Raw genomic sequence first — 24,694 nt, 5'->3', positions numbered from 1 at the left:
GGTATACTGAATCTTTTTGACTATGGTGTGTTTTATAAATATGGATGAATATTATTATGGAATTGTGCAAATTTATAATTCAGCTAGCATAAATTACGATGGATGTAACCTAAGCTTATAGTATATTCATATATTGGCAGTAGTTCAGTAATTGAATGACTATTAAGCAAAATTTCTTCAAACTTAATGTATCCCAATTAAATTTTCTGTGCTACTATTATTTAAATGTACTCATGAAACCAGCTACCTTTAATACTTAAATATTCACACACAACTATCAGTACGTGGAATAATTAGAGGTATCACGTCTTATCCATAATTAAAAGTAAACGAATTAGATATTTCACACACATGCCACTTTTTTTGACTTTATAATAAAAATTATTTTTATCAGAAAATGCACTCAGTACTGTTGAATGCACTTCACTTCACTTCACTTCTTAATTTATTTTACTCTTTTTACCTTTTTTCTTAAAGTGAAGATCAGTAGGCAAGCAGCATACTAAAAAATGGTTAATTTGTGTTTTTCGTAATCTCAACTGTCTTCTCCCCTCACAAGAAATTTAGAATAATTTGATTTAAACTTATGAGTATTACTTTGGCACCGTAAGAAAAACATGTAGTAAAGAAATGTCTATAACATTTATAAATTGGAAATTTGGGACTGCTGTTACGGAATGAAAGCAGAAATGTTAAATTAAACAATTATTATTTAATGAAGTAAATAATTTGTACAGAAATCTAACATTTTGTGAATAATTCTCACAGTTTTGAGCATAACAAAGAATTGTGCTGTATTTCGCCAAAATACTTGGAAATTATGATAATCTTAACTCAGCCCTTTAGTGAAAGAATAAAGCAGTGATAATAAGGTCATATTAGTACTCGCAATTGGTGACAATAATAGCATGATTAAATAAATTCCCAGCAGGAATATAAGTTTCATTCATTCGAACAAAATGAAAGAAAATAGGAGTCTGATAGTGAAAGATGCTGTCGGAAAGGCGCGCAGTTAAAGAAGAGAAAGAAAAGATGAGCGCGCATTCTTATATAGAACAAAATACACATGATAATGATATGCTACTCTCATTATTCTGGGCGTACACATTTGCTGACTTGCAGCGTAGTTCATTGACTCATTGGTTAAATTATATCTTTAAACCGTAATATTCCAATAGAAAAAGAAAATAGTATGTTATTACGTCACGGGCAGGGCGCAATATTATATGGGTGTTGTAGTATATCCCTAGAGTATTCATTTACAGCTGAGTCTTGAAACTTTGTTAATAGACTTACTTGGGATAGTTTACTCCTATCTTCCAGCATCTTCCAATTCATTTCCTTCAATATATCTGTGACACTCTACTATGAATTAAACAAACATGTGACTGTTCATGCTGCCATTCTCTCTATACGTTCAATATCCCCGGTTAGCCATATCTGGTACGGGTCCCACTAACTTGAGTAATAGTCCAGAATTGGTCACACGAGTGATTTGTAAACAGTACCCCTTATAGAGAGATTACGCTTCCCTGGTACTCTAGCAATAAACCAAAGTCTACTGCCTGCTTTTATGTGAACACTCAAACAGTGCTGCATTAGAATGCCACTTCCATATCCAGTTTACTGCCACGTGAACTAATAACAGCTAACTGCTTTGGCCTTAAACCAGCCTTTATATAATAGATTAACAATACATGATGACAAGTTTATTACTGGTATTAATACTTTTGTAACATTGTAATGAAAAATTGTACACCTTTTTTTATAAAAACATAAGTGAAATAGTAAGCTTTACAATAATGAAGAAAATATTTGCCACTGTTTTTCTCCATATAACATTTCTTTCTAACACAAAATTTCAGGAAGCATTGCTTTCAAAATATCATGTTGCTGCTAAAGTGGTTAGTTATTTTAATTACTACCATTTATAGAAGTTTCAGTGTTAAAGTTACACTATTTGGTACAATCAACTACATGTTGTTAAAGGTTATTATCTACTGGACTATTTACAATTTCAATAATTGTTCATGTCATTATTAATATTTTTCTAGAACCATTTATTCAGTAACTGCGTATATTTCACACAAAAAACTGTTTTCTATGAGTGAATTATTATCTTTTTTATCTTCTTGCATTAGAAATTATTCTTTTAGCAGAGTAGGAATATGTAAACATGAAATTCCAAATTATTATAAACTTACAAATGAAACAATATAGCCCACTTTTTCCAAGTACCTTGTAGAAAAAGAGTACCAACGTCTGTAATTTTTCCTAAATTTTTATTATTTAAGCAACTAGTTTTGACACTTCACTTATGTCATCTTCAGGCCCATAAGCAAAAAACTAATGGAGACATCCATTCTTGATCAGCCACAGTTCTGCTTCCACATTTATAGGATGGGTTTTTAAAAAATAATAAAAAAATAAGACTTCCCCTATGCCACCTCATACCACCACCTATATCAGCCCTGTGACTGACAAAACATATGCTAGCAAAGGGAGAACCACTTGTGAAGAGACACGTCACATTCCAGCTGTTATGTAAACAGTGTTCTGCCTTTTACATCAGCATGACTACCACCCAGTTATTAGTCATGATGAATGGGCTTAGGCAGAGAATGTATACCAGCAACACACAATATTCTGTTGCAGAGCAAGCTCTACAACATGACAGCCATGATCTCAGTCCCTTTTTCACCACACATACCATGTGTATGATTAAATAATGATGGCGTCCTCTTGGGTACAATATTCCGGAGGTAAAATAGTCCCCCATTCGGATCTCCGGGCGGGGACTACTCAAGAGGATGTCGTTATCAGGAGAAAGAAAACTGGCGTTCTACAGATCGGAGTGTGGAATGTCAGATCCCTTAATTGGGCAGGTAGGTTAGAAAATTTAGAAAGGGAACTGGAGAGGTCAAAGTTAGATATAGTGGGAATTAGTGAAGTTTGGTGGCAGGAGGAACAAGACTTTTGGTCAGGTGAATACAGGGTTATAAATACAAAATCAAATAGGGGTAATGCAGGAGTAGGTTTAATAATGAATAAAAAAATAGGAGTGCGGGTAAGCTACTACCAACAGCATAGTGAACGCATTATTGTGGCCAAGATAGACATGAAGCCCATGCCTACTACAGTAGTGCAAGTTTGTATGCCAACTAGCTCTGCAGATGATGAAGAAATTGATGAAATGTATGATGAGATAAAAGAAATTATTCAGGTAGTGAAGAAAGACGAACATTTAATAGTCATGGGTTACTGGAATTCGAGAGTAGGAAAAGGGAGAGAAGGAAACATAGTAGGTGAATATGGATTGCGGCTAAGAAATGAAAGAAGGAGCCGCCTGGTAGAATTTTGCACAGAGCATAACTTAATCATAGCTAACACTTGGCTCAAGAATCATGAAAGAAGGCTGTATACATGGAAGAACCCAGGAGATACTAGAAGGTTTCAGATAGATTATGTAATGGTAAGACAGAGATTTAGGAACCAGATTTTAAATTGTAAGACATTTCCAGGGGCAGATGTGGACTCTGACCACAATCTATTGGTTATGAACTGTAGATTAAAACTGAAGAAACTGCAAAAAGGTGGGAATTTGAGGAGATGGGACCGGGATAAACAGACTAAACCAGAGGTTGTACAGAGTTTCAGGGAGAGCATAAGGGAACAATTGAAAGGAATGGGGGGAAAGAAATACAGTAGAAGAAGAATGGGTAGCTTTGAGGAATGAAATAGCGAAGGCAGCAGAGGATAAAGTAGGTAAAAACAGGAGGGCTAGTAGAGATCTTTGGGTAACAGAAGAGACACTGAATTTAACTGATGAAAGGAGAAAATACAAAAATGCAGTAAGTCAAGGAGGCAAAAAGGAATACAAACATCTCAAAAATTAGATCGACAGGAAGTGCAAAATGGCTAAACAGGGATGGCTAGAGGACAAATGTAAGGATATAGAGGTTTATCTCATGAGGGGTAAGATAGATACTGACTACAGGAAAATTAAAGAGACCCTTGGAGAAAAGAGAACCACTTGCATGAATATCAAGAAATCATATGGAAACCCAGTTCTAAGCAAAGAAGGGAATGCAGAAAGGTGGAAGGAGTATATAGAGGGTCTATACAAGGGTGATGTACTTGAGGACAATATTATGAAAATGGAAGAGGATGTAGATGAAGATGAAATGGGAGATATGGTACTGCGTGAAGAGTTTGACAGAGCACTGAAAGACCTAAGTCAAAACAAGGCCCCGGGAGTAGACAACATTCCATTAGAACTACTGACGGCCTTGGAAGAGCCAGTCCTGACAAAACTCTACCATCTGGTAAGAAAAATGTGTGAGATAGGCGAAATTCCCTCAGACTTCAAGAAGAATATAATAATTCCAATCCCAAAGAAATAAGGTGTTGACAGATGTGAAAATTACCGAATTATCAGTTTAATAAGTCACAGCTGCAAAATACTAACACGAATTCTTTACAGACGGATGGAAAAACTGGTAGAAGCCGACCTCGGGGAAGATCAGTTTAGATTCCGTAGAAATGTTGGAACATGTGAGGCAATACTGACCCTATGACTTATCTTAGAAGAAAGATTAAGGAAAGGCAAACCTACGTTTCTAGCATATGTAGACTTAGAGAAAGCTTTTGACAAAGTTGACTGGAATACTCTCTTTCAAATTCCGTAGGTGGCATGGGTAAAATACAGGGAGCAAAATGCTATTTACAATTTGTACAGAAAGCAGATGGCAGTTATAAGAGTCGAGGGACATGAAAGGGAAGCAGTGGTTGGGAGGGGAGTGAGAAAGGGTTGTAGCCTCTCCCCGATGCTATTCAGTCTGTATATTGAGCAAGCAGTAAAGGAAACAAAAGAAAAGTTCGGAGTAGGTATTAAAATCCATGGAGAAGAAATAAAAACTTTGAGGTTCGCCGATGACATTATAATTCTGTCAGAGACAGCAAAGGACTTGGAAGATCAGATGAACGGAATGGACAGTGTCCTGAAAGGAGAGTATAAGATGAACATCAACAAAAGCAAAACAAGGATAATGGAATGTAGTTGATTTAAGTCGGGTGATGCTGAGGGAAATAGATTAGGAAATGAGGCACTTAAAGTAGTAAAGGAGTTTTGCTATTTGGGGAGCAAAATAACTGATTATGGTTTAAGTAGAGAGGATATGAAATGTAGACTGGCAATGGCAAGGAAATCGTTTCTGAAGAAGAGAAATTTGTTAACATCGAGTATAGATTTAAGTGTCAGGAAGTCATTTCTGAAAGAATTTGTATGGAGTGTAGCCATGTATGGAAGTGAAACATGGATGATAAATAGTTTAGACAAGAAGAGAATAGAAGCTTTCGAAATGTGGTGCTACAGAAGAGTGCTGAAGATTAGATGGGTAGATCACATAACGAATGAGGAGGTATTGAATAGAATTGGGGAGAAGAGGAGTTTGTGGTACAACTTGACCAGAAGAAGGGATCGGTTGGTAGGACATGTTCTGAGGCATCAAGGGATCACCAATTTAGTACTGGAGGGCAGTGTGGAGGGTAAGAATCGTAAAGGGAGACCAAGAGATGAAAACACTAAACAGATTCAGAAGGATGTAGGCTGCAGTAGGTACTGGGAGATGAAGAAGCTTGCACAGGATAGAGTAGCATGGAAAGCTGCATCAAACCAGTCTCAGGACTGAAGACCACAACAACAACAACAACCATCTGAATTCTTCCCTCAGACACCAGTTTATTATAAATTGGCAGATGGGAACTAGCAGTGCAACATGTCCTTCATTCTCACTACCTACCTGGCTTTAATTTACATTAATTACTTCCACCTCAGCATTTCTCCACAGTAGATACCTGTTTCTTAACTCTGTTTTAGTTTTCTACAGCTTTCGTTTTCTGACTTGTCTTTTTTTTTGCCTTCCTCTCTCCCATCTCTGTTACACACAAGCCACTTAACTTTACTCTCTGTATTGCCTATTAACCTATCTTCCACCTTTAAGCTCACAGGTTTTTGAATCTCACCCAGTGCATTCCCCAACCATCAGTCTTTCCTTCTCATCCCATCCAGTAAGTCTCCCCTGACCCGCAGGTTCTGGGTGACTTTTCTGAACTATACCCCTATTCCTACATTTCTCCAGATCTTTTCCTTCAACCATCTTCCTTTCCCTTCAACTCCTTTACCAGAAGAAGGAGCCACTGGCTCAGAAATCATGTATAAGTTAAACCTTTTTGTATGTGTGTTCTCCTGCCACTGGTTGGTGAGTAGATTTCTTTTATCTAGCCAATTACATTTTATTTTCAATTGATTGTTCCCATTGTTATTCTAATTTTATACATACAGATGTAAAAATGAATGGTACAGCTTCATTGGGACTTAATAGTTTAAAAGTTGATTGGTCACGAAAATTATTCAACATGAAAATTTGCTATGAAGGTATCTTCGACCATGACTATCTGTTGGATGTTATAAAACAACTGTCCTCACCTGTTGTGAATGGATGGTTCTTGGAAGAAAAGAAACAGAAAAGCACAATTTCAGATTACACTTTTTTTGAGCAAGGCAAATTATTGACATATAAAAGACTCTAATATGGCAGCAGAAGCTTGGAAAAAAGTGTTTGAAAACTATGGACTCACATATAGAGTGAACTTGCTTAGACCATTAATCACAAACAAATTAGATAAATGCATGCCAGTGTATGAATGATGTGGTCAAATTATAAAGACTGTGTTTTAAGTTAAATGAAATGAAATTCTGGTTAAAGTAGAGGGAATAGGAACTCCCTCCTGGCTGGAGTACCTTATTGTAACGAACCTATGATTTTGGCTCTTGAAAACAACGGCACATCTATCATCAGAAATTCTATTAAGGTAAAAGTACCATAAAATGTTAAATCTGAAGACATAAATGGAAATGCAGAATCAGCCTTATATTTAAAGAAACAAGCTCATACAAAATGAATTGTTAAATGCTACAAGGGGGTTTGAAAAGGTTTCAGAATTACTATGCTATGTCAGAGCTAGCACAACGAGTTCTTCACATGATATTCATTGGACTGTTGCCTGTAAACACATGCCACATCAGTGCTCTTGGAAGAGAGCTGTGGCAGTGATGTGGCTCTTTTGTTGTTCCATTGTAGTGATTTGCACAGATGGAAAAAATCAAGATTCAAACAGTGATTAAGTACTTCATAAAGAAAGGTATGAAAGCAAAGGATATTCATGCTGAGGGACTCTGCTAATTCATATTGAACTGTTGCCAAGTGGACAAATGAACTTAAATTTGGTTGGGAGAGCTTAGATGATGATCTATACAGTGTTTGGTCAAGGTTTGTCACTATTTCAGAAATCATTGCAAAAGTGCACAAAATGATCATGGAGGATCGCTGATTGAAAGTGAATGAAATTGCTCTTGTTTGCCTGATGTCATCTGAAAGGGTGCTTCACATTTTATCTGAAGAATTGGAAATGAAAAAATTATCTGCAAGATGCATGCTGTGACTCTTCCACATATGCGCCATTACCATGGCAAAATTACACGACCTAAGGTGTGAATTGTTGCCACATCCACCTTATTCACCTGATATGGCTCTGTCAGACTTTCATCTCTTCCCAAAACTGAAAATTTTTCTTGGTGGAGAAAGATTCACTTCAAATGAAGAACTGATAGCCAGATTTGACAACTATTTTGCAGGCCTGGAGGAAACTCATTTTCGAGAAGGGATCAAGGCATTGGAACATCATTGGAACAAGTGCATTGATCTACAAGGAGACTATATTGAAAAATTAAAAAAGTGCCAGTGATGTAAGTACTTTTTTTTCTATTCCATTCTGAGAAGTTTTCAAACCACACTTTTACAAGTATAAAAGACCAAATCATATTGCTAAATATTAGAAAAAGGTGCAAAAGGAGGCAGCTCACCAAAAATATTGTTAAAGGAAATATAATTACCAAACACCCAAAACACAAGAAACCTTTTTTACAGTATATCTTAAACAGTATTATGGAAGAGAGCTGTGATATTAATTTTCTTCGCCAGTGACTCATATCAACAAAGATGGAGAGAAACTTCAAAATGCCACACCACATAATAGCTCAGTGATGAACATGTGAGGTGATGGCTTACTAGCAGAGAATTCTGGAAGTTAATCTGGCTTTCCATACTGAAGATTAAACAGTGAAAATGGAAGCATCTGACATCATTTGCATTGCAAATTCAGCCATGATTTTCTCTGAGTTAGTGAAATTGTAAGCAAATGGCAAAAAGTGACCTTTAACCAAAAAAGGTGAATTCATCTATGATACAAAAGGTGAACTAATTGCCAAAATATCACATAAGAATAGCATCAATTGTCTGAATACAGGTGAAGTGAAACAGTGCTACTACAGGCATCACTGGCTAAGATATATGAATCACAAAGGTATGCTGAAGTTGCTAATAATTTCAATAGGATGAAATGAAGATGTTGTGGTCAAGGACCCCTGTGAGTTGTGCATCATGAGAAAACAGTCATATCTTCCACTAAAAACTAACAAAATATATTCTAAAAACATCTTGGACTTACAATAGTACATTCTGATTAGTGTAGGCCAATGAAGACTGCTGCTATTGGTGGAAATATTTACATGCTCACATTTATTGACGAGTTTTTAAAAATATCTAAGGCAGCATAATCATTTCAAAACTTCAGAGTGATGGTGAGAAACCAGACAGGCAGAAATATGAAGTATTTGTGGTCTGACAATATAATGGAATGTCCCAAAATAAATCAAAAGAATTATGACTTCTGATGGTATTATCCAGCAGCTTACAGTACAATACAGTCCACAGCAACATGCTTTTACTGAGAGAGCTAATCAAACATTGATTGAAAAAGCCCATATGATGATTTTCAGTAACAACTTATGAAAGAAGTATTGGGCTGAAGCGAAGTATTCAGCTGCATCCTATCAAATCATTCCTCATCCAACACACTTTGAGGTAAAAGCCATATAAATTTTGACACAGGAGAAAGTCTTCTGTACTACATTTGAGGATTTTTGGCTGTAGTGCAATGGTTCTCATTTTGAAATTCCATTCCAGAAGTGTGATAAGAAGTCACAAAGGTACAAATTGGCAAGCAACCAAAGACTGTTGATTTATCATTAAGGAGATTTATAGATAACTGTCAGCAGGCATGTAAATTTCCTGAAGGATAAGAAATTTTTTGGTTCAGAGACAGAGCAATCTAGGATTATCATGTGTTAGTATTGAAAGAAGAAGCAGTTATTCATGACTTTAGTATGTCACACACTGAAGAAGAAATTCAACGAGTAGAGAGAGATAATGAACCTTTTCATAGTTTTCATAGTGATCCAATGGAAACTGAAGCTCAGATGAGAAAATTGAGAATCAAATAATGGATCCTGTAGTTCAAAAAAGGAGTTAAACCTCAAAGATTAAGCACAGAACCAAAATCAAAGTAATGGCCAGATCATTTTTCGTACTACATGAAGAGGTATTTCCAAATCAACAGATTGATCTTAAAGAAACCTTGGAAGGGATAACTAAGGAAGAATGGAAACAAGCAATGAAGAAAAAATTCTCATCTCTAGTTTTTAGTCACACATTTGAAAGGATAGAGTTACCCAGGGGACAGAAACCTCTCAAGACTAACAATGATAATGAATGGCAACTGAGTTCTTGTAATTTTTTATATTTATGGTACATGAAGTTCAGAAATAAAATATTAATTTCCTATAGATCATAGATGCGACCCTCAAACATTCTCAAGTAAATCAACTCTGATACTTTCCGAGTGTGTTCAGTTCAGTAATTCATGATCAATTTTGTCAATGGGCCAAACGGTTCTGTAACAGAATGCTTGCCTGCAATGTCACTCTGGGAATGTATGGCAGTGACGGACAGAATCGGCCGTACATTGCGCAAACATGGCGTAAAGATGATTTTCAAACCGACAAGGAAGATCAAAGAGTGTCTTAGATCGGCGAAGGAGAAAAGAGACCCACTTGCAATGTCGGGAATATACCGTATACCATGCACATGTGGAAAAGTTTATGTCGGAATGACTGGACGATCCATTAACACCAGGATCAAAGAGCATAAGCGACATTGCAGGTTGGGGCAGGTGGAGAAATCGGCCATGGAAGAGAACGCACTGAATGAGGCCGACCACGTAACACAATTCGCCGACACGGAAGTTCTGGCTGTAGAGAAGCACTATCATACGCGCTTGTTCAGAGAAGCTATAGAAATACAAAAACACACGAACAGTTTGAACAAGAAAGAGGAAAGCCTTAAGGTAAATAGATCCTGGCTTCCCATACTGCAGCAAACGACCGTCGCAGGTAGCAAGAGGAGAACCGCACCGAAAATGACCGCGGAGAAGCCCTCGGACGGTGGCGCGCCAGGTACATATAGTCTGCGGCGGCGAGCTGGGCTCCAGTTCACCATCAGCAATGGAGGGTGAAGCTTTGACAATGCCAGCCACTCGTGCTGGCGAAATGTCAGAAAAATCATTAGATGAACGTCGGCTGAAGAACCCGAGACAGAAGCCAAAAGGCAGTTTGTCAACAAGTGGCCACGAAAGCCTTAACAATTTTGAACTAACTAACTAACCAAAAGACAGATAATATATATAAAGCAATAGAAATTTTATGTATAGTGTTAAACTACAAGGATGTGCTGAAAAGTAATAATTCTAAAATTTTTATGTGTAAACTCTTAAAGCTTTTTAAATAAAACAAACTTTATTAACATTCTTCATCTTTATTCTTCATGTCTGTATATTTATTGCTCAATATAGTCATCCTGATGATGAATATCTTTATCCCATTGAGAAGCCAATTTGATGATACTATCACTGTAAAATGTTTGACTCTGTTGGCAGAGCCACAACCTCATCTATGCTTGCGCTTCTCCATCACTATCAAAGTAAAGTTGTCAAATGTGTTCTTTAAGTTTTGGAAACAGATGAAAATTGGATAGGGCCAAGCTGGGACTGTATGGATGATGATCAATGACAGTGAACCCACGGTGTCAGATTGAGGCAGATGTTGCAGTGCTATTGTACAGTATGGCATTGCCATGCTGAAGGAGAGAGTGTTCCATGTGTGCACAAACTCTTCAAATTTGTGTTTTCAGTTTTCTGAGAGTTTCACATGCTCTAATGCAATTATGTTACTGAAACTTCAGGGCAGATTAAAACTGTGTGCCGGACTGAGACTCAGACTCAGGACCTTTGCGTTTCGTGGGCAAGTTGGTAGAGCACTTGGACATACAATATATGAAATTCAAATAATAAACAAAATAAAACAGCAAAACACAGGAATCAAGTTTAAAATGCAGCAAAGAAGTTAATACAGGTGATACTTTGCTACTCATTACACAGAGCAAGAAATCAGAGTGATATGAACTATGAGATACACATTTTTTTTTTTTTTTTTAAATTCACTTGCAAGGGAAACAAAAAACTGACACAATAACTGCATTTATTATTTGTCACAGGCATGCTAATAGTGGGTGGATGCACGTGACTAGAAAGGGGAATGATTTGCTTTGGTGTTAAAATGTGTGGAATATGTGTGTGGGCAGATGGGGAACAGGTGAGGGGATTAGGTGGTTGGTGAAGCTGCTGCTGATAAAATTCTGGGGAGAGGGCATTATTGAGAACTTTCTGCAGGGGTATCTGGAGGAAGTTGCAGATGTTTTCTTGATACCTTCTGCGCTACTTGACTTTCTTGTACTCTTCCCAAAAGCCCATCCTTTCTATGATGGTGTGACTTATCATGGCAAGGATCCATAATGATGTGAGTCTTTTTGGGCATAGAAATGGTTTAGTATCTGGGGTATCTGGAGGAAGTTGCATATGGTTTCTTGATACCTTCTGCGCTACTTGACTTTCTTGTACTCTTCCCAGAAGCCCGTCCTTGCTATGATGGTGTGACTTATCATGGCAAGGATCCATAATGATGTGAGTCTTTTTGGGCATAGGAATGGTTTAGTATGTGGGGTGGTGAGCACTGCAACTTTCATGTTTCTTGGATCTGTTCCACTTTTTTGTGCTAACATTTGATGACATGTTTCCCACATTCTTTTGCAATTTTTGCAAGTGAAGCAGTGTTCCAAGGTGTCCTTGGTGTTACATATTTTGTGCTTGTGTGTTGCTAGGAGGTTTAATTGTGCCACCCTTTCATTTGTTGGTGCTTCATCAGTTTCATCATCATTGACACACAAGTCGCCAAAGTGGCCTCAACTAAAAAGATTTGCAATACAGTGGCTGAACCCCGAAGGGGATATCCCAGTGAATAAATGACACATGATCATTTCAGTTTTTTTTATTTGTTGGTGCTGCTCTGTTGACAACTCCATACCAAGTCTCTCTGGTGTATTTTAATAGAGTGGTTCCAGAAATGATTATCCATATCTGCAACCTACAGTAGTCAGAATATTTTGTTTCCATTTTGCTCCTGGTTGGATTCCCAGTTAGAATGCTGTATATCATTTGAGTTGTCCTTTGACTAGGGTTAGTCATAGTGGTAAGTTCATAGCTTTTATTTGGGTAGTGCTGCTTGATGTGTTACAGTTTGAATGGAATATGGCTAGCATCAACCAATGCTTCTTCTGACACAGATCTGAATCTTCCAGCATTGTGGCTAAGAGACTTCCTGAGATTTTATCTTGAATGGTGAGTGCCTATGCCTATCATAATAACAGTGGTGCACATTTTGGTTTTTCATCCACCAAACTCAGTCTCCCTTCTTTTACCAGCAGTGAGCATATTGCTAGTGCTACTTTGAAGATTTCCAAACACTGCAGGAGATAGAAGGCAGTACTCGTTATTTCTTGTGCTATTTCCATTGGGATGCTGAGGATTTGCACCATGTTCCAAGATTCTGACAGGATCATGCATTTATTAGCTCTATTTTCTTGTGAAGGTTTAATTCTCGGTTGGTGTGCATCCTGTTGAGACTTTGTATCATGTGTAATATGCCTCTCCAGTTTACATAATCATTTTAAGAGGTCAATGTTGTATGTATGTTGTGAGTTTCTAATATTTTGTGTGACTGATCAGATAGATTTCTCTTTTTTTCAATTGGCAATAGCACTGTTTTTGTTTTGTTGGTTTTAGCACCTGATACTAATTAGAAAGTTTTCACAATTACATCTATCCTGTTGGTCTTCAAGGAAGATTTCCATGTCATTGGTATATGCCACACAGACTATGGCTTGTCTACTATGGTGAAACTTGTGATACTGCTCAAGAGCTTTTAGAATGTTTGGTCAAGTGCTGCTGTGAATATAGCTATGGATAGTGGATAGCCTTGCTTCACTGATTTTTTGTGTTTGATGTCTTTTGATGTCTATCCATTTACTGATATTCTGTATCAAATGTTGTTCAGAATTTTATCTGTGATCCTGCTGAACTTCTGTTCCAAAGCTGTGTCTGGTGAGCATTCTCATCAGATAACAGTGATAAATCCTGTCAAACACCTTTTGGAAATCTACAGATATTATGGCAGTGACAGTTCTGATGGTTGCTGCATATAGTATGGCATCTCCTTTGGTGCTGGTGATGTCAAGTAAGTTTGTGTCTGGTATTGCACAAGTCTACTATGGGCTGATCACTTTTTTCGTAGCCATTTTGATGTTGTTTGTGACGAAAAAAAAAAAAAGAAAAAAAAAAAAAAAAAAGAGGTTCAAATGGCTCTGAGCACTATGCGACTTAACGTCTGAGGTCATCAGTCGCCTAGAACTTAGAACTAATTAAACCTAATTAACCTAAGGACATCACACACATCCGTGCCTGAGGCAGGATTCGAACCTGCGACCGTAGCGGTCGCTTGGCTCCAGACTGTAGCGCCCAGAACCGCACGGCCACTCCGGCTGGCTATTTGTGACACATTTTGCTATCAGCTTGTAATCAGTGTTGGGCAGCTTTCTTTTTTGAAAAAAAGTATTATTGTTACTCTCATAATTGCAAGTTGAATTTCTGCCCAGTTGAATATCACATCAACGATATGCATGAGTTGTTGTCCTATTAACCATCCCAGTAGGCAAGCTAGAATTCAAGCTGGATGCTGTTGGGTCCCAGCATGTTTCCTTTGGCAGTGCTCTCCATTATGTCTTTGACTTCTTCATCATTGACACTCTCTGTCAGTGCCACCCTGCCTTCATCTGTTAGCATCCATCTTGTTAGCTGCATCATGTTTGCAGTTCATGCATCGTTTGTTTCTTTTATGTGGAAGAGTTCTTAAAAGTATTGTTCTATTTGAATTCTGATTTCTGCTTTTGTTTTAAATGTTTTTCCATCCTTGTCACATAGTTCATTTATAATTCTGCTGTTCATTATTTACCTCTCCCTGTTGAGAAGGTGCATTGTGACAGGCTGATCTCCTGGTGCAGGTGATCAAACACCTCAACTGATAATGCTTCATCTGCAGAACTGTTGCATTAATTCTTTGCACTCAAGGCAGGGTTAGTGGAGTAGTTTATTGTATAGTGGTGCATTTAGAGTGTCTCTTATGCAGAGTGTGTAGAATCCTGCTATGGTTCTCCACCAAAAAATTCTCTTTCTCTCTCTGTTTCTTCATTCCACTTTCAGCTGCATTTTGTTCCCATGATCCTTTCTGTCTGGAGGTGTATGCCACATTCATAGTTGCCGTGAGCCAAGAACTTTCATCTGAGTTTTGTTCCCATGATCCTTTCTGTCTGGAGGTGTATGCCACATTCATAATTGCAGTGAGACAAAAATATCAAAGGACAGGCTTCTGCACACAATATGTAGTCAGCTAAATAATACTTTTTTCACATAAATTCTGTCCAGTCTGCTTCTACCACTGTTACAATAGCACATGAATTCTGTGTTGACGTGATTTCCCTAAATCACTCCAGGCAAATGCCGGGATGGTTCCTCTGAAAGGGCACGGCCGACTTCCTTCCCCATCCTTCCCTAATCCGATGAGACTGATGACCACGCTGTCTGGTCTCCTTCCCCAAAACCAACCAATCTGTGTTGACTGACTGAGCAGTTGCCATGGGTCTTCCAGTCACAAATGTTTGATAATATCTTGTAGTTCTCTGTAGACATTTAGTAATGGGATTTGATCTGCAATGCAAATATTGTCAACTGCAGCTGATATGGATACACAAAAAGTAGCATATACAAGCTACTTCAAATCCATTATTAGGTATGGTATTGTTTTTTGGGGTAACTCAACAGACATAGTGTGGATACTAAAAATACAGAAAAAAAAAGTCATACGAAATATGTGCACTGCAAATCACAAAGAACCATGTCAGCTATTATTTAGAAAACTTAAAATATTAACTCTGCCATCCTTATACATATATGAGATTATTATATTTTTGTCTGATGAATTCTTCTCGGGTTATCAGCCGAGTGGTGGCGTTGTCTTGTCACAATGTTTCAATGAATCACATGATACCAGAAACAAAGAAAATTTTATGCTCCCTACCCACCACCTCAGACTGTATGCCCAGAGACCGCAATACATGGGAATTAAAATTTGTAATAAATAAAAAGGGAACAAGTTGATGCAGATGAATTTAGGTTCACTTAAAAGAAACCTATATGAGATATTGACACTGAAGTGTTATTACTCAATGGATGATTTCATGCGGGACAAACTGGAAATTTGAGCTGGGTACAATGTGTTATCCTTATAGTGTCATTATTTATTATAGTTATTATAGTGCTATTATTTATTAATGTAAAAATCATTATAATCGTTTTGTAAATTTTTGAAATGTCTCCTGTACGCAAACGGAATGGACTGCAAATGTATTTCATGAGATGAATAAGGCACAATTCACAATTCTGATTCTGCAGTGACAGTTAATTTTGCCTCCTATTAGAATGTCGGTGTTGTTGTTGTTGTTGTTGTACATGAGGAGTTCACATATTTTTTCATTGAAAAAGCTGTTCCTGTCTTGCTTTTTATCTGTGGCAGATGGGGTGAATAAATTTACAGACAGCTCCTTTTCTATCATGACTGCAATTCTGTGATTGTTTGACATCATTTTTGTGTTGCCAGTCTTCGTTCCTTACCTTATCATTATTGCTGTGTTGCATTTAGATTCTGGGTCTATATTTGTGATGACCTTGTATTCCTGTATCCAATCTATATGTGATGATACTACCTCCTGCAGGAGTGCAATATCTGTTGCTCTTTGCTGCATTAAGTATGAGAGGGACCTATTTTAACTGCTGTGTTCATTTATTTATACAATTATTTATTTATTTTGATCCAACATCAACAGATTACAAAAAAAGGTTTTTTTTTGTTCCAGTCTTCTGGATAAGTCAGAGCCTTACTTACTAGGGTTACATATTATTGTCTGGCACTTTTATCTACACAACTTTTTCTAAATTTAGTTGAGAGAACAGAGTTACATATATGAACTATACATAAAAAAAATTGTTATTGCCATACTTAGATTAAGGAATCTACAGTTTGTGACACAGTATTCATATCTGACATTCAAGTATTTACAGTTTGTGACACAGTCTAATATCTGAGATTACATATATTTTTAGATAGATGCTCTTCCATGATACGAGTGTACTAAATCTAGAAACTCATCTATTGAATATACAGGATTGTTTAGGAGCCACAATTTTAATTTCGTTTTTAGTTTTGTAATGGGCAGTTTGGAGATATTAGGATGGAAGCAATTCAGTAGTCTTATGCCTGCATAGTGAGGGATTTTCTCATAAAGTGTTGTTCTATGAGATATGATGTGGGGTCTCTCTCTACCTCTAGTGCTGTGATCGTGTATTTCTTTATTAAGTGTTTTGTTACTTTTTACTGCCATAATGATTATCTTCAGCACATACAGGTTATGAACAGTTAGTATTTTAAATTCTTTAAACAAATTTCTGCAGGACTCCCTGGCACATTTCTTTCCCATAATTCTAAGTGCCTTCTTTTGTAAAATAAGTACACTTTTCATATTACCTTTACTGCTGGATCCCCATACCCCTATCCCATAGCTTAGATGGGATTCAAATAGTGCAAAATATATTTGCCTCAGAGTGGTGATGTTACAAAAAGGTGTCAGTTTTCTTAGGACATATATGGTAGTACATAGCTTTTTGCAAATATGATTCACATGATCAGACCAGTTTAACTCCGCATCAGGTGTCAGGCCAAGAAATTTGGTCAAGTATTGTTTTTTACTGTATTCGTCACCCATTAAGATATGGTTTTCAAGAGTTTTTTGCCTCCCAAGATCAAATTCAATATAGACAGATTTATGTGTGTTTAATTTTAGTTTGTTTTCACCAAAATACTGCAGAATTAAGCCTTCTGCAGTATTGGATTCCACTTCGAGCTGCAAATAGCTTGGATTGCAGTATATTAACGTGGTATCATCTACATATAAGAGAGCTGTTGCATGGTTTGTTATGACTGAATAACATTGACATAAATAATGAAAAGGAGTGGTCCTAATATTGACCCCTGTGGAATACCAAAATTTATGTCAGTGGTGTTTGATTTGTTTGCTCCCTCTGTAGTGCTAATAGACACAAACTGCTTCCTGTTTGTCAAGTAGGACCTCATCAGATTATGGGCTGTGCCACGAATGCCATAGTTCCACAGTTTGTCCAGCAACATGGTCATATCAACACAGTCAAATGCTTTTTGTAAGTCCAGAAAGATGTCACATACATGTTCTTTATTATCTATTGCTTGAGTGACACCTTCGATTAAGTTGGAGGCTGCTGTAATGGTGGATGACCCCGTGACAAAAGCGTACTGCCCCTTAGAAGTAACTTTTTTGCATACCAGGAAGTTCCAGATTCTTATGTTTATTACTTTCTCAAAGATTTTGGATATTATTGGAAGAACAGAAATGGGTTGAAAGTTTTCCGCTAGATTCCTGTTTCCTTTTTTAAAAATAGGCACAACTCGAGCAATCTTCAACTCATCTGGAAATAGACCATCTTCCACATGAGAGTTGATAACTGTTGATAAAGGTGATGCAATTTTATGTATACATTTCTTAAGAGTGTCTAGACTAAGATCATCATATCCTGCTGCATGGGAATTCTTTAAGCTACTCGCTATTTTCATTGTTTTTTCTTTACTTGTTGGCATCGAAAAATATACTTTCTGACACTGGTGTTCCTCTGAATTTGTATTTATGATTTTTAAGCTGATTGTTTATGCTGGAGCCAACAGAAGCAAAATGCTGGAGCCAACAGAAGCAAAGTAATTGTTAAATAGATCTGCTATCTTATTCTGATCAGTTTCTATTGTACCGTTTATCAGCAAGTGATTTTCAGTTGTATGTTTCCCAGATTTACCTATTTCTCTATTTAATAGTGACCATGATGTTTATGGAGATATTATTTGAACTCTGAATGACACTTTCTGTTTTTCTGAAATTAAGAGGTCTACGTAGTATTTCTGATACTTTTTGAATTCTTCTTTTAATTTTTTATTGCTCAAGTCATTTAACATAGCATGTTCATCTTAGTTTTTCTCTAGCCTCAGTGACTGAACTTGATATCCAGTTTTGGGTTACAGCATGTGACTGAATTCTCTTTTTTATTAATGGGCTGGCTTGGTTAAGAATGTAGAATAGTTCACTTGAGAATTTGCCTTAACTATGAAGTCTCGTTAGAACACTGTTCCAATCCACATTCCTTAGAATATTATTCAAATGAGTTATATTTTGGTCTGTATTCATCCTAATATATCTATAGCAACTGTGTGTAGGAACCTTTTTTATGTGCACACTTAGTTCTACTGCATGGTGGTCTGACAAAGCACTTATAATAACAGAAGGTGTAAGATCGTAAAGATGAATACCAGTGATTATGTTATCTATTGCAGACTGGCATGTTTCAGTCTCCCTTGTTGCAGTGTTTATCAGGTACCTTACATTATATTCAAGCAGAGTATTCTTGAATAGTCTAGTGTGTAACTTATCCGCTAATACATTTATGTTGAAATCTCCTATAATAACTAACTTGTTCAGATGTGATATAAAATCATTCTCTATCATGTCACAAAACTTTGTTAAGAAAATTTTGAAGTTTCCACCTGGCAGCCTATATAAACATATAAAATAAATTTCATCAGTTGGTACCTTTATATGTGCTGCACATAATTCAATTGTTCCTTCTAATGAATATTTACTTACACTTACAGAATTAAAATCAAATGTGCATTTTTACATACATTGACACACCCCCACCTCTGATAGCAGATCTGCAAAACTTATTAGCTAGTACCATGTTTAGAGTTTTAAAAAGTTCTAATTTGGCATCAGATAGCCAGTGTTCACTAATACCAAGCACATCAGGCATAGTTTCATTTACAAACACATCTAATCGGTCATATTTCTTGCTCAAGCCCTGTACATTTTGGTGCATTATTTTAAAGTTGTAATACCTTGTTGTAGATTTCTCTGCTTTACTGACTTAAATAAGGTCATATCTCTGTTTCTCATGTGGGCTTCCTCCTCTTTCTGGTTTCCACTAAAAAATCATTTAGATGGGATGGAGGTACTGGCTTCCGTCTGCTGTCTGAATGTTTTTTAGTTGACAGTACTGGTTCTGCTAATGGTGGAGTTGATTCTGCTGCTATTGTGGATGGTTCTGCTGTTGCTAATGATGGCTCTGTTGCTTTTGCTGTTGATTTTCCTGCTGGTATTAGGGCTGGCTCTGCAGTTGATGGAGCTGTTACTGCATTTGTTGTTGTTAGTATAACTGTTCTTGATGTTTTTACTACTTTTGGTGGAGTTGGTCCAGCTACCATTGATTCTGTTGCCGCTGCTGGTACCAGAGGTGGCTCTGCTGTTGATGTAGCTGCTGTTGCTGCTTTTGTTGTTGTTGTTGCTGTGATTGTTTCTGATGCTTTTAGCATTTTTTGTGGAAATACTTCTGCTGGTGCTTGCTTTAAAACAGTTGGAGCTAATGGTAATGACATGCTGTCACTATGTTTGTTCAGTCTCTCTAACATTTCACTGATTTTCCCACACAAAAGTTTCTTGCCCTTTTTGTTCAGATGCATCCCATGTTTCGTGAAGCAGTCTCTCTTAAGAAAATCTGTACAAAGAAAGTTTGTATTTGGATACATTTTGCATATTTCCTGAAATTGCGAGTTGGCTTCCCTAATTTCAGTGTTTACACATGAAGTGGGGATAAGGTCATGTCTACAAGGAATGCTAGTGACAATCAAGTTCTGCTTCTTAGTACCATCCAGAAATTTCCTTAAGTTGGGCACAGCATTCAGTAACTCATTCCTGTACACATCATTGGCACCTCCAAATACGCATCATTACTTGTTGCGCAGCCACTGAGTGTTGTGTCAAAAGATCTGACTCACACTTCCCTGCTACACATACTGAACAGACTTCACTTGTGTTTATACTTAACTCTATTACACTTAGCTTTCTTGTAATTTATCATAACATTTTGAAATTGCTAATAGGTTTACAAGGATGCAGTAGTTGAAAAACCCACACAAGGAATGGACTTTAATTTTGTAAACTGGAAAGGAGCATGTAAATACATTAAACATAAATAATATTCTTGTAAATTATAGATCAGTCATCCTTTTTAAATTTTATTATGCAGATCTAGATTTCAGCTAGAAGCTAGCCATTCTCAATGCTAAGAATACAAGAAGTACATAGTCAGATGATGTCATAAAAAATTACAAGTAATGACTTCACTCATATGGTTTGTATATTACATACCACTATTATTTTTGCTCGAAGCATGTAAGTCCCTGTTGATACAGCTTCACCCTCAGTTCATTGAATATTACAGTTTGGGGAAGGCAGGCTGTATGCAGAACACATTGGTTGGTTACCTGGTGCCAATATTAACAGCAATGCAATATATTGATTGTTTTGCGTTTAAAAGGAAAATTGGTTTTAAGGGATAATGAGGTTAGTACCATCTATATCTATAGTGGAATATCCAAATTGCACAAACCATGAATCTGACTGACATTTGGCATCATCTATGAACTATTTAGTAAATATGATTAACAATATACTTATTATGTTTTAATAAAGGGAGATATAGTATCAAGATAAAAATACTTAAGCCATATCAACTAATAGGTGTATACACCATGTGTCTTCTTGTGTCTCAAAATTTTTTTTAAAAATATTTAAAAATGTTTTAATAGTAATAACAGACTCACAAGGATTGAACATGGAAATTTTATTACTTGCCGACAAATATGAAATAAGTCAGACTACAATGTAAAGAATTTTACTTATGTTTCATTTTATGCAATTCTCATGCAAATTTGAAGTGGTTTACTTCCCTTGAATTTTATGTACGTAGTTCATATAGATGGCGCCATGTAACCAACTGATGTGTTCTCCATACAGTCTGCCTTCCACAAACAGTAGCATTCATGAACTGTGGGTGAAGCCCGATCAACAGGGACTTACATGCTTTGAGCTAAAATAATAGTGGTATGTAATATACAAACCTTATGAGTTAAGCCATTACTTGTAACTTTTTATGACATCATCTGACTATGTACTTCTTGTGTTCTTAGCATTGAGAATGAATAGCTTCTAGCTGAAATCTAGATCTGCATAATAAAATTTAAAAAGGATGACTGATTTCTGCATTCTATAATTTAAAAGTCAATATAACAGTCGATGAGTGCAACCGCTTTCCGAATGGAAGGTAACCTGATGAGTAATAGTCTTTCTTAAGGAATAAAAAGGACTGATAGATACTCTTTTATTACAATAGCCTGAATATGTTTATTGAAATGTTTAGTTACTTATATATAAAAACAAAGATGAGGTGACTTACCGAACGAAAGCGCTGGCAGGTCGATAGACACACGAACAAACACAAACATACACACAAAATTCAAGCTTTCGCAACAAACTGTTGCCTCATCAGGAAAGAGGGAAGGAGAGGGAAAGACGAAAGGATGTGGGTTTTAAGGGAGAGGGTAAGGAGTCATTCCAATCCCGGGAGCGGAAAGACTTACCTTAGGGGGAAAAAAGGACAGGTATACACTCGCACACACACACATATCCATCCACACATACAGACACAAGCAGACATATTTAAAGATAAAGAGTTTGGGCAGAGATGTCAGTCGAGGTGGAAGTGTAGAGGCAAAGAAGTTGTTGAAAGACAGGTGAGGTATGAGTGGCGGCAACTTGAAATTAGCGGAGATTGAGGCCTGGCGGATAACGAGAAGAGAGGATATACTGAAGGGCAAGTTCCCATCTCCGGAGTTCGGATAGGTTGGTGTTGGTGGGAAGTATCCAGATAACCCGGATGGTGTAACACTGTGCCAAGATGTGCTGGCTGTGCACCAAGGCATGTTTAGCCACAGGGTGATCCTCATTACCAACAAACACTGTCTGCCTGTGTCCATTCATGCGAATGGACAGTTTGTTGCTGGTCATTCCCACATAGAATGCATCACAGTGTAGGCAGATCAGTTGGTAGATCACGTGGGTGCTTTCACACGTGGCTCTGCCTTTGATCGTGTACACCCTCCGGGTTACAGGACTGGAGTAGGTGGTGGTGGGAGGGTGCATGGGACAGGTTTTGCACCTTGGGTGGTTACAAGGATAGGAGCCAGAGGGTAGGGAAGGTGGTTTGGGGATTTCATAGGGATGAACTAACAGGTTACGAAGGTTAGGTGGACGGCGGAAAGACACTCTTGGCGGAGTGGGGAGGATTTCATGAAGGATGGATCTCATTTCAGGGCAGGATTTGAGGAAGTCGTATCCCTGCTGGAGAGCCACATTCAGAGTCTGGTCCAGTCCCGGAAAGTATCCTGTCACAAGTGTGGCACTTTTGTGGTTCTTCTGTGGGGGATTCTGGGTTTGAGGGGATGAGGAAGTGGCTCTGGTTATTTGCTTCTGTACCAGGTCGGGAGGGTAGTTGCGGGATGCGAAAGCTGTTGTCAGGTTGTTGGTGTAATGATTCAGGGATTCCGGACTGGAGCAGATTCGTTTGCCACGAAGACCTAGGCTGTAGGGAAGGGACCGTTTGATGTGGAATGGGTGGCAGCTGTCATAATGGAGGTACTGTTGATTGTTGGTGGGTTTGATGTGGACGGACGTGTGAAGTTGGCCATTGGACAGGTGGAGGTCAACGTCAAGGAAAGTGGCATGGGATTTGGAGTAGGACCAGGTGAATCTGATGGAACCAAAGGAGTTGAGGTTGGAGAGGAAATTCTGGAGTTCTTCTTCACTGTGAGTCCAGATCATGAAGATGTCATCAATAAATCTGTACCAAACTTTGGGTTGGCAGATCTGGGTAACCAAGAAGGCTTCCTCTAAGCGACCCATGAATAGGTTTGCGTACGAGGGGGCCATCCTGGTACCCATGGCTGTTCCCTTTAATTGTTGGTATGTCTGGCCTTCAAAAGTGAAGAAGTTGTGGGTCAGGATGAAGCTGGCTAAGGTAATGGATGGGTGGCAGGTGATCGGCGTGAAAGGAAATGCTCCATCGCAGCGAGGCCCTGGACGTGCGGAATATTTGTGTATAAGGAAGTGGCATCAATGGTTACAAGGATGGTTTCCGGGGGTAACAGATTGGGTAAGGATTCCAGGTGTTCAAGGAAGTGGTTGGTGTCTTTGATGAAAGATGGGAGACTGCATGTAATGGGTTGAAGGTGTTGATCTACGTAGGCAGAGATACATTCTGTGGGGGCTTGGTAACCAGCTACAATGGGGCGGCCGGGATGATTGGGTTTGTGGATTTTAGGAAGAAGGTAGAAGGTAGGGGTGCGGGGTGTCAGTGGGGTCAGGAGGTTGATGGAGTCAGGTGAAAGGTTTTGGAGGGGGCCTAAGGTTCTGAGGATTCCTTGAAGCTCCGCCTGGACATCGGGAATGGGGTTACCTTGGCAAACTTTGTATGTGGTGTTGTCTGAAAGCTGACGCAGTCCCTCAGCCACATACTCCCGACGATCAAGTACCACGGTCGTGGAACCCTTGTCCGCCGGAAGAATGACGATGGATCGGTCAGCCTTCAGATCACGGATAGCCTGGGCTTCAGCAGTGGTGATGTTGGGTGTAGGATTAAGGTTTTTTAAGAAGGATTGAGATGCAAGGCTGGAAGTCAGAAATTCCTGGAAGGTTTGGAGAGAGTGATTTTGAGGAAGAGGAGGTGGGTCCCGCTGTGACGGAGGACGGAACTGTTCCAGGCAGGGTTCAATTTGGATGGTGTCTTGGGGAGTTGGATCATTAGGAGTAGGATTAGGATCATTTTTCTTCGTGGCAAAGTGATATTTCCAGCAGAGAGTACGGGTGTAGGACAGTAAATCTTTGACGAGGGCTGTTTGGTTGAATCTGGGAGTGGGGCTGAAGGTGAGGCCTTTGGATAGGACAGAGGTTTCGGATTGGGAGAGAGGTTTGGAGGAAAGGTTAACTACTGAATTAGGGTGTTGTGGTTCCAGATTGTGTTGATCGGAATTTTGAGGTTTTGGAGGGAGTGGAGCTGGAAGTGGGAGATTGAGTAGATGGGAGAGACTGGGTTTGTGTGCAGTGAGAGGAGGTTGAGGTTTGCTGGAAAGGTTGTGAAGGGTGAGTGAGTTGCCTTTCCGGAGGTGGGAAACCAGGAGATTGGATAGCTTTTTGAGGTGGAGGGTGGCATGCTGTTCTAATTTACGGTTGGCCTGTAGGAGGACGCTCTGAACAGCCGGTGTGGATGT

The 24,694-nt window shown here is 38.2% G+C and overlaps 1 protein-coding gene across 1 annotated transcript in view; it reads left to right on the top strand.

Moving 5' to 3' along the window:
* LOC124594788 (tektin-1) overlaps nucleotides 1-24,694 on the top strand; it is a 121,503-nt gene that overhangs the window by 35,139 nt on the left and 61,670 nt on the right. The window contains exon 5 of the mRNA XM_047133208.1: nucleotides 24,682-24,684. Within this exon, the coding sequence (XP_046989164.1) occupies nucleotides 24,682-24,684 (3 nt within the window). The remainder of the gene's footprint in view (nucleotides 1-24,681; nucleotides 24,685-24,694) is intronic.

Source organism: Schistocerca americana, chromosome 1 (assembly GCF_021461395.2).
Source record: "Schistocerca americana isolate TAMUIC-IGC-003095 chromosome 1, iqSchAmer2.1, whole genome shotgun sequence".
Classification (NCBI taxonomy): Eukaryota; Metazoa; Arthropoda; class Insecta; order Orthoptera; family Acrididae; genus Schistocerca; species Schistocerca americana.
The sequence above is the reverse complement of the archived record's forward strand: the minus strand, read 5'-3'. Positions and strand labels throughout refer to the sequence as shown.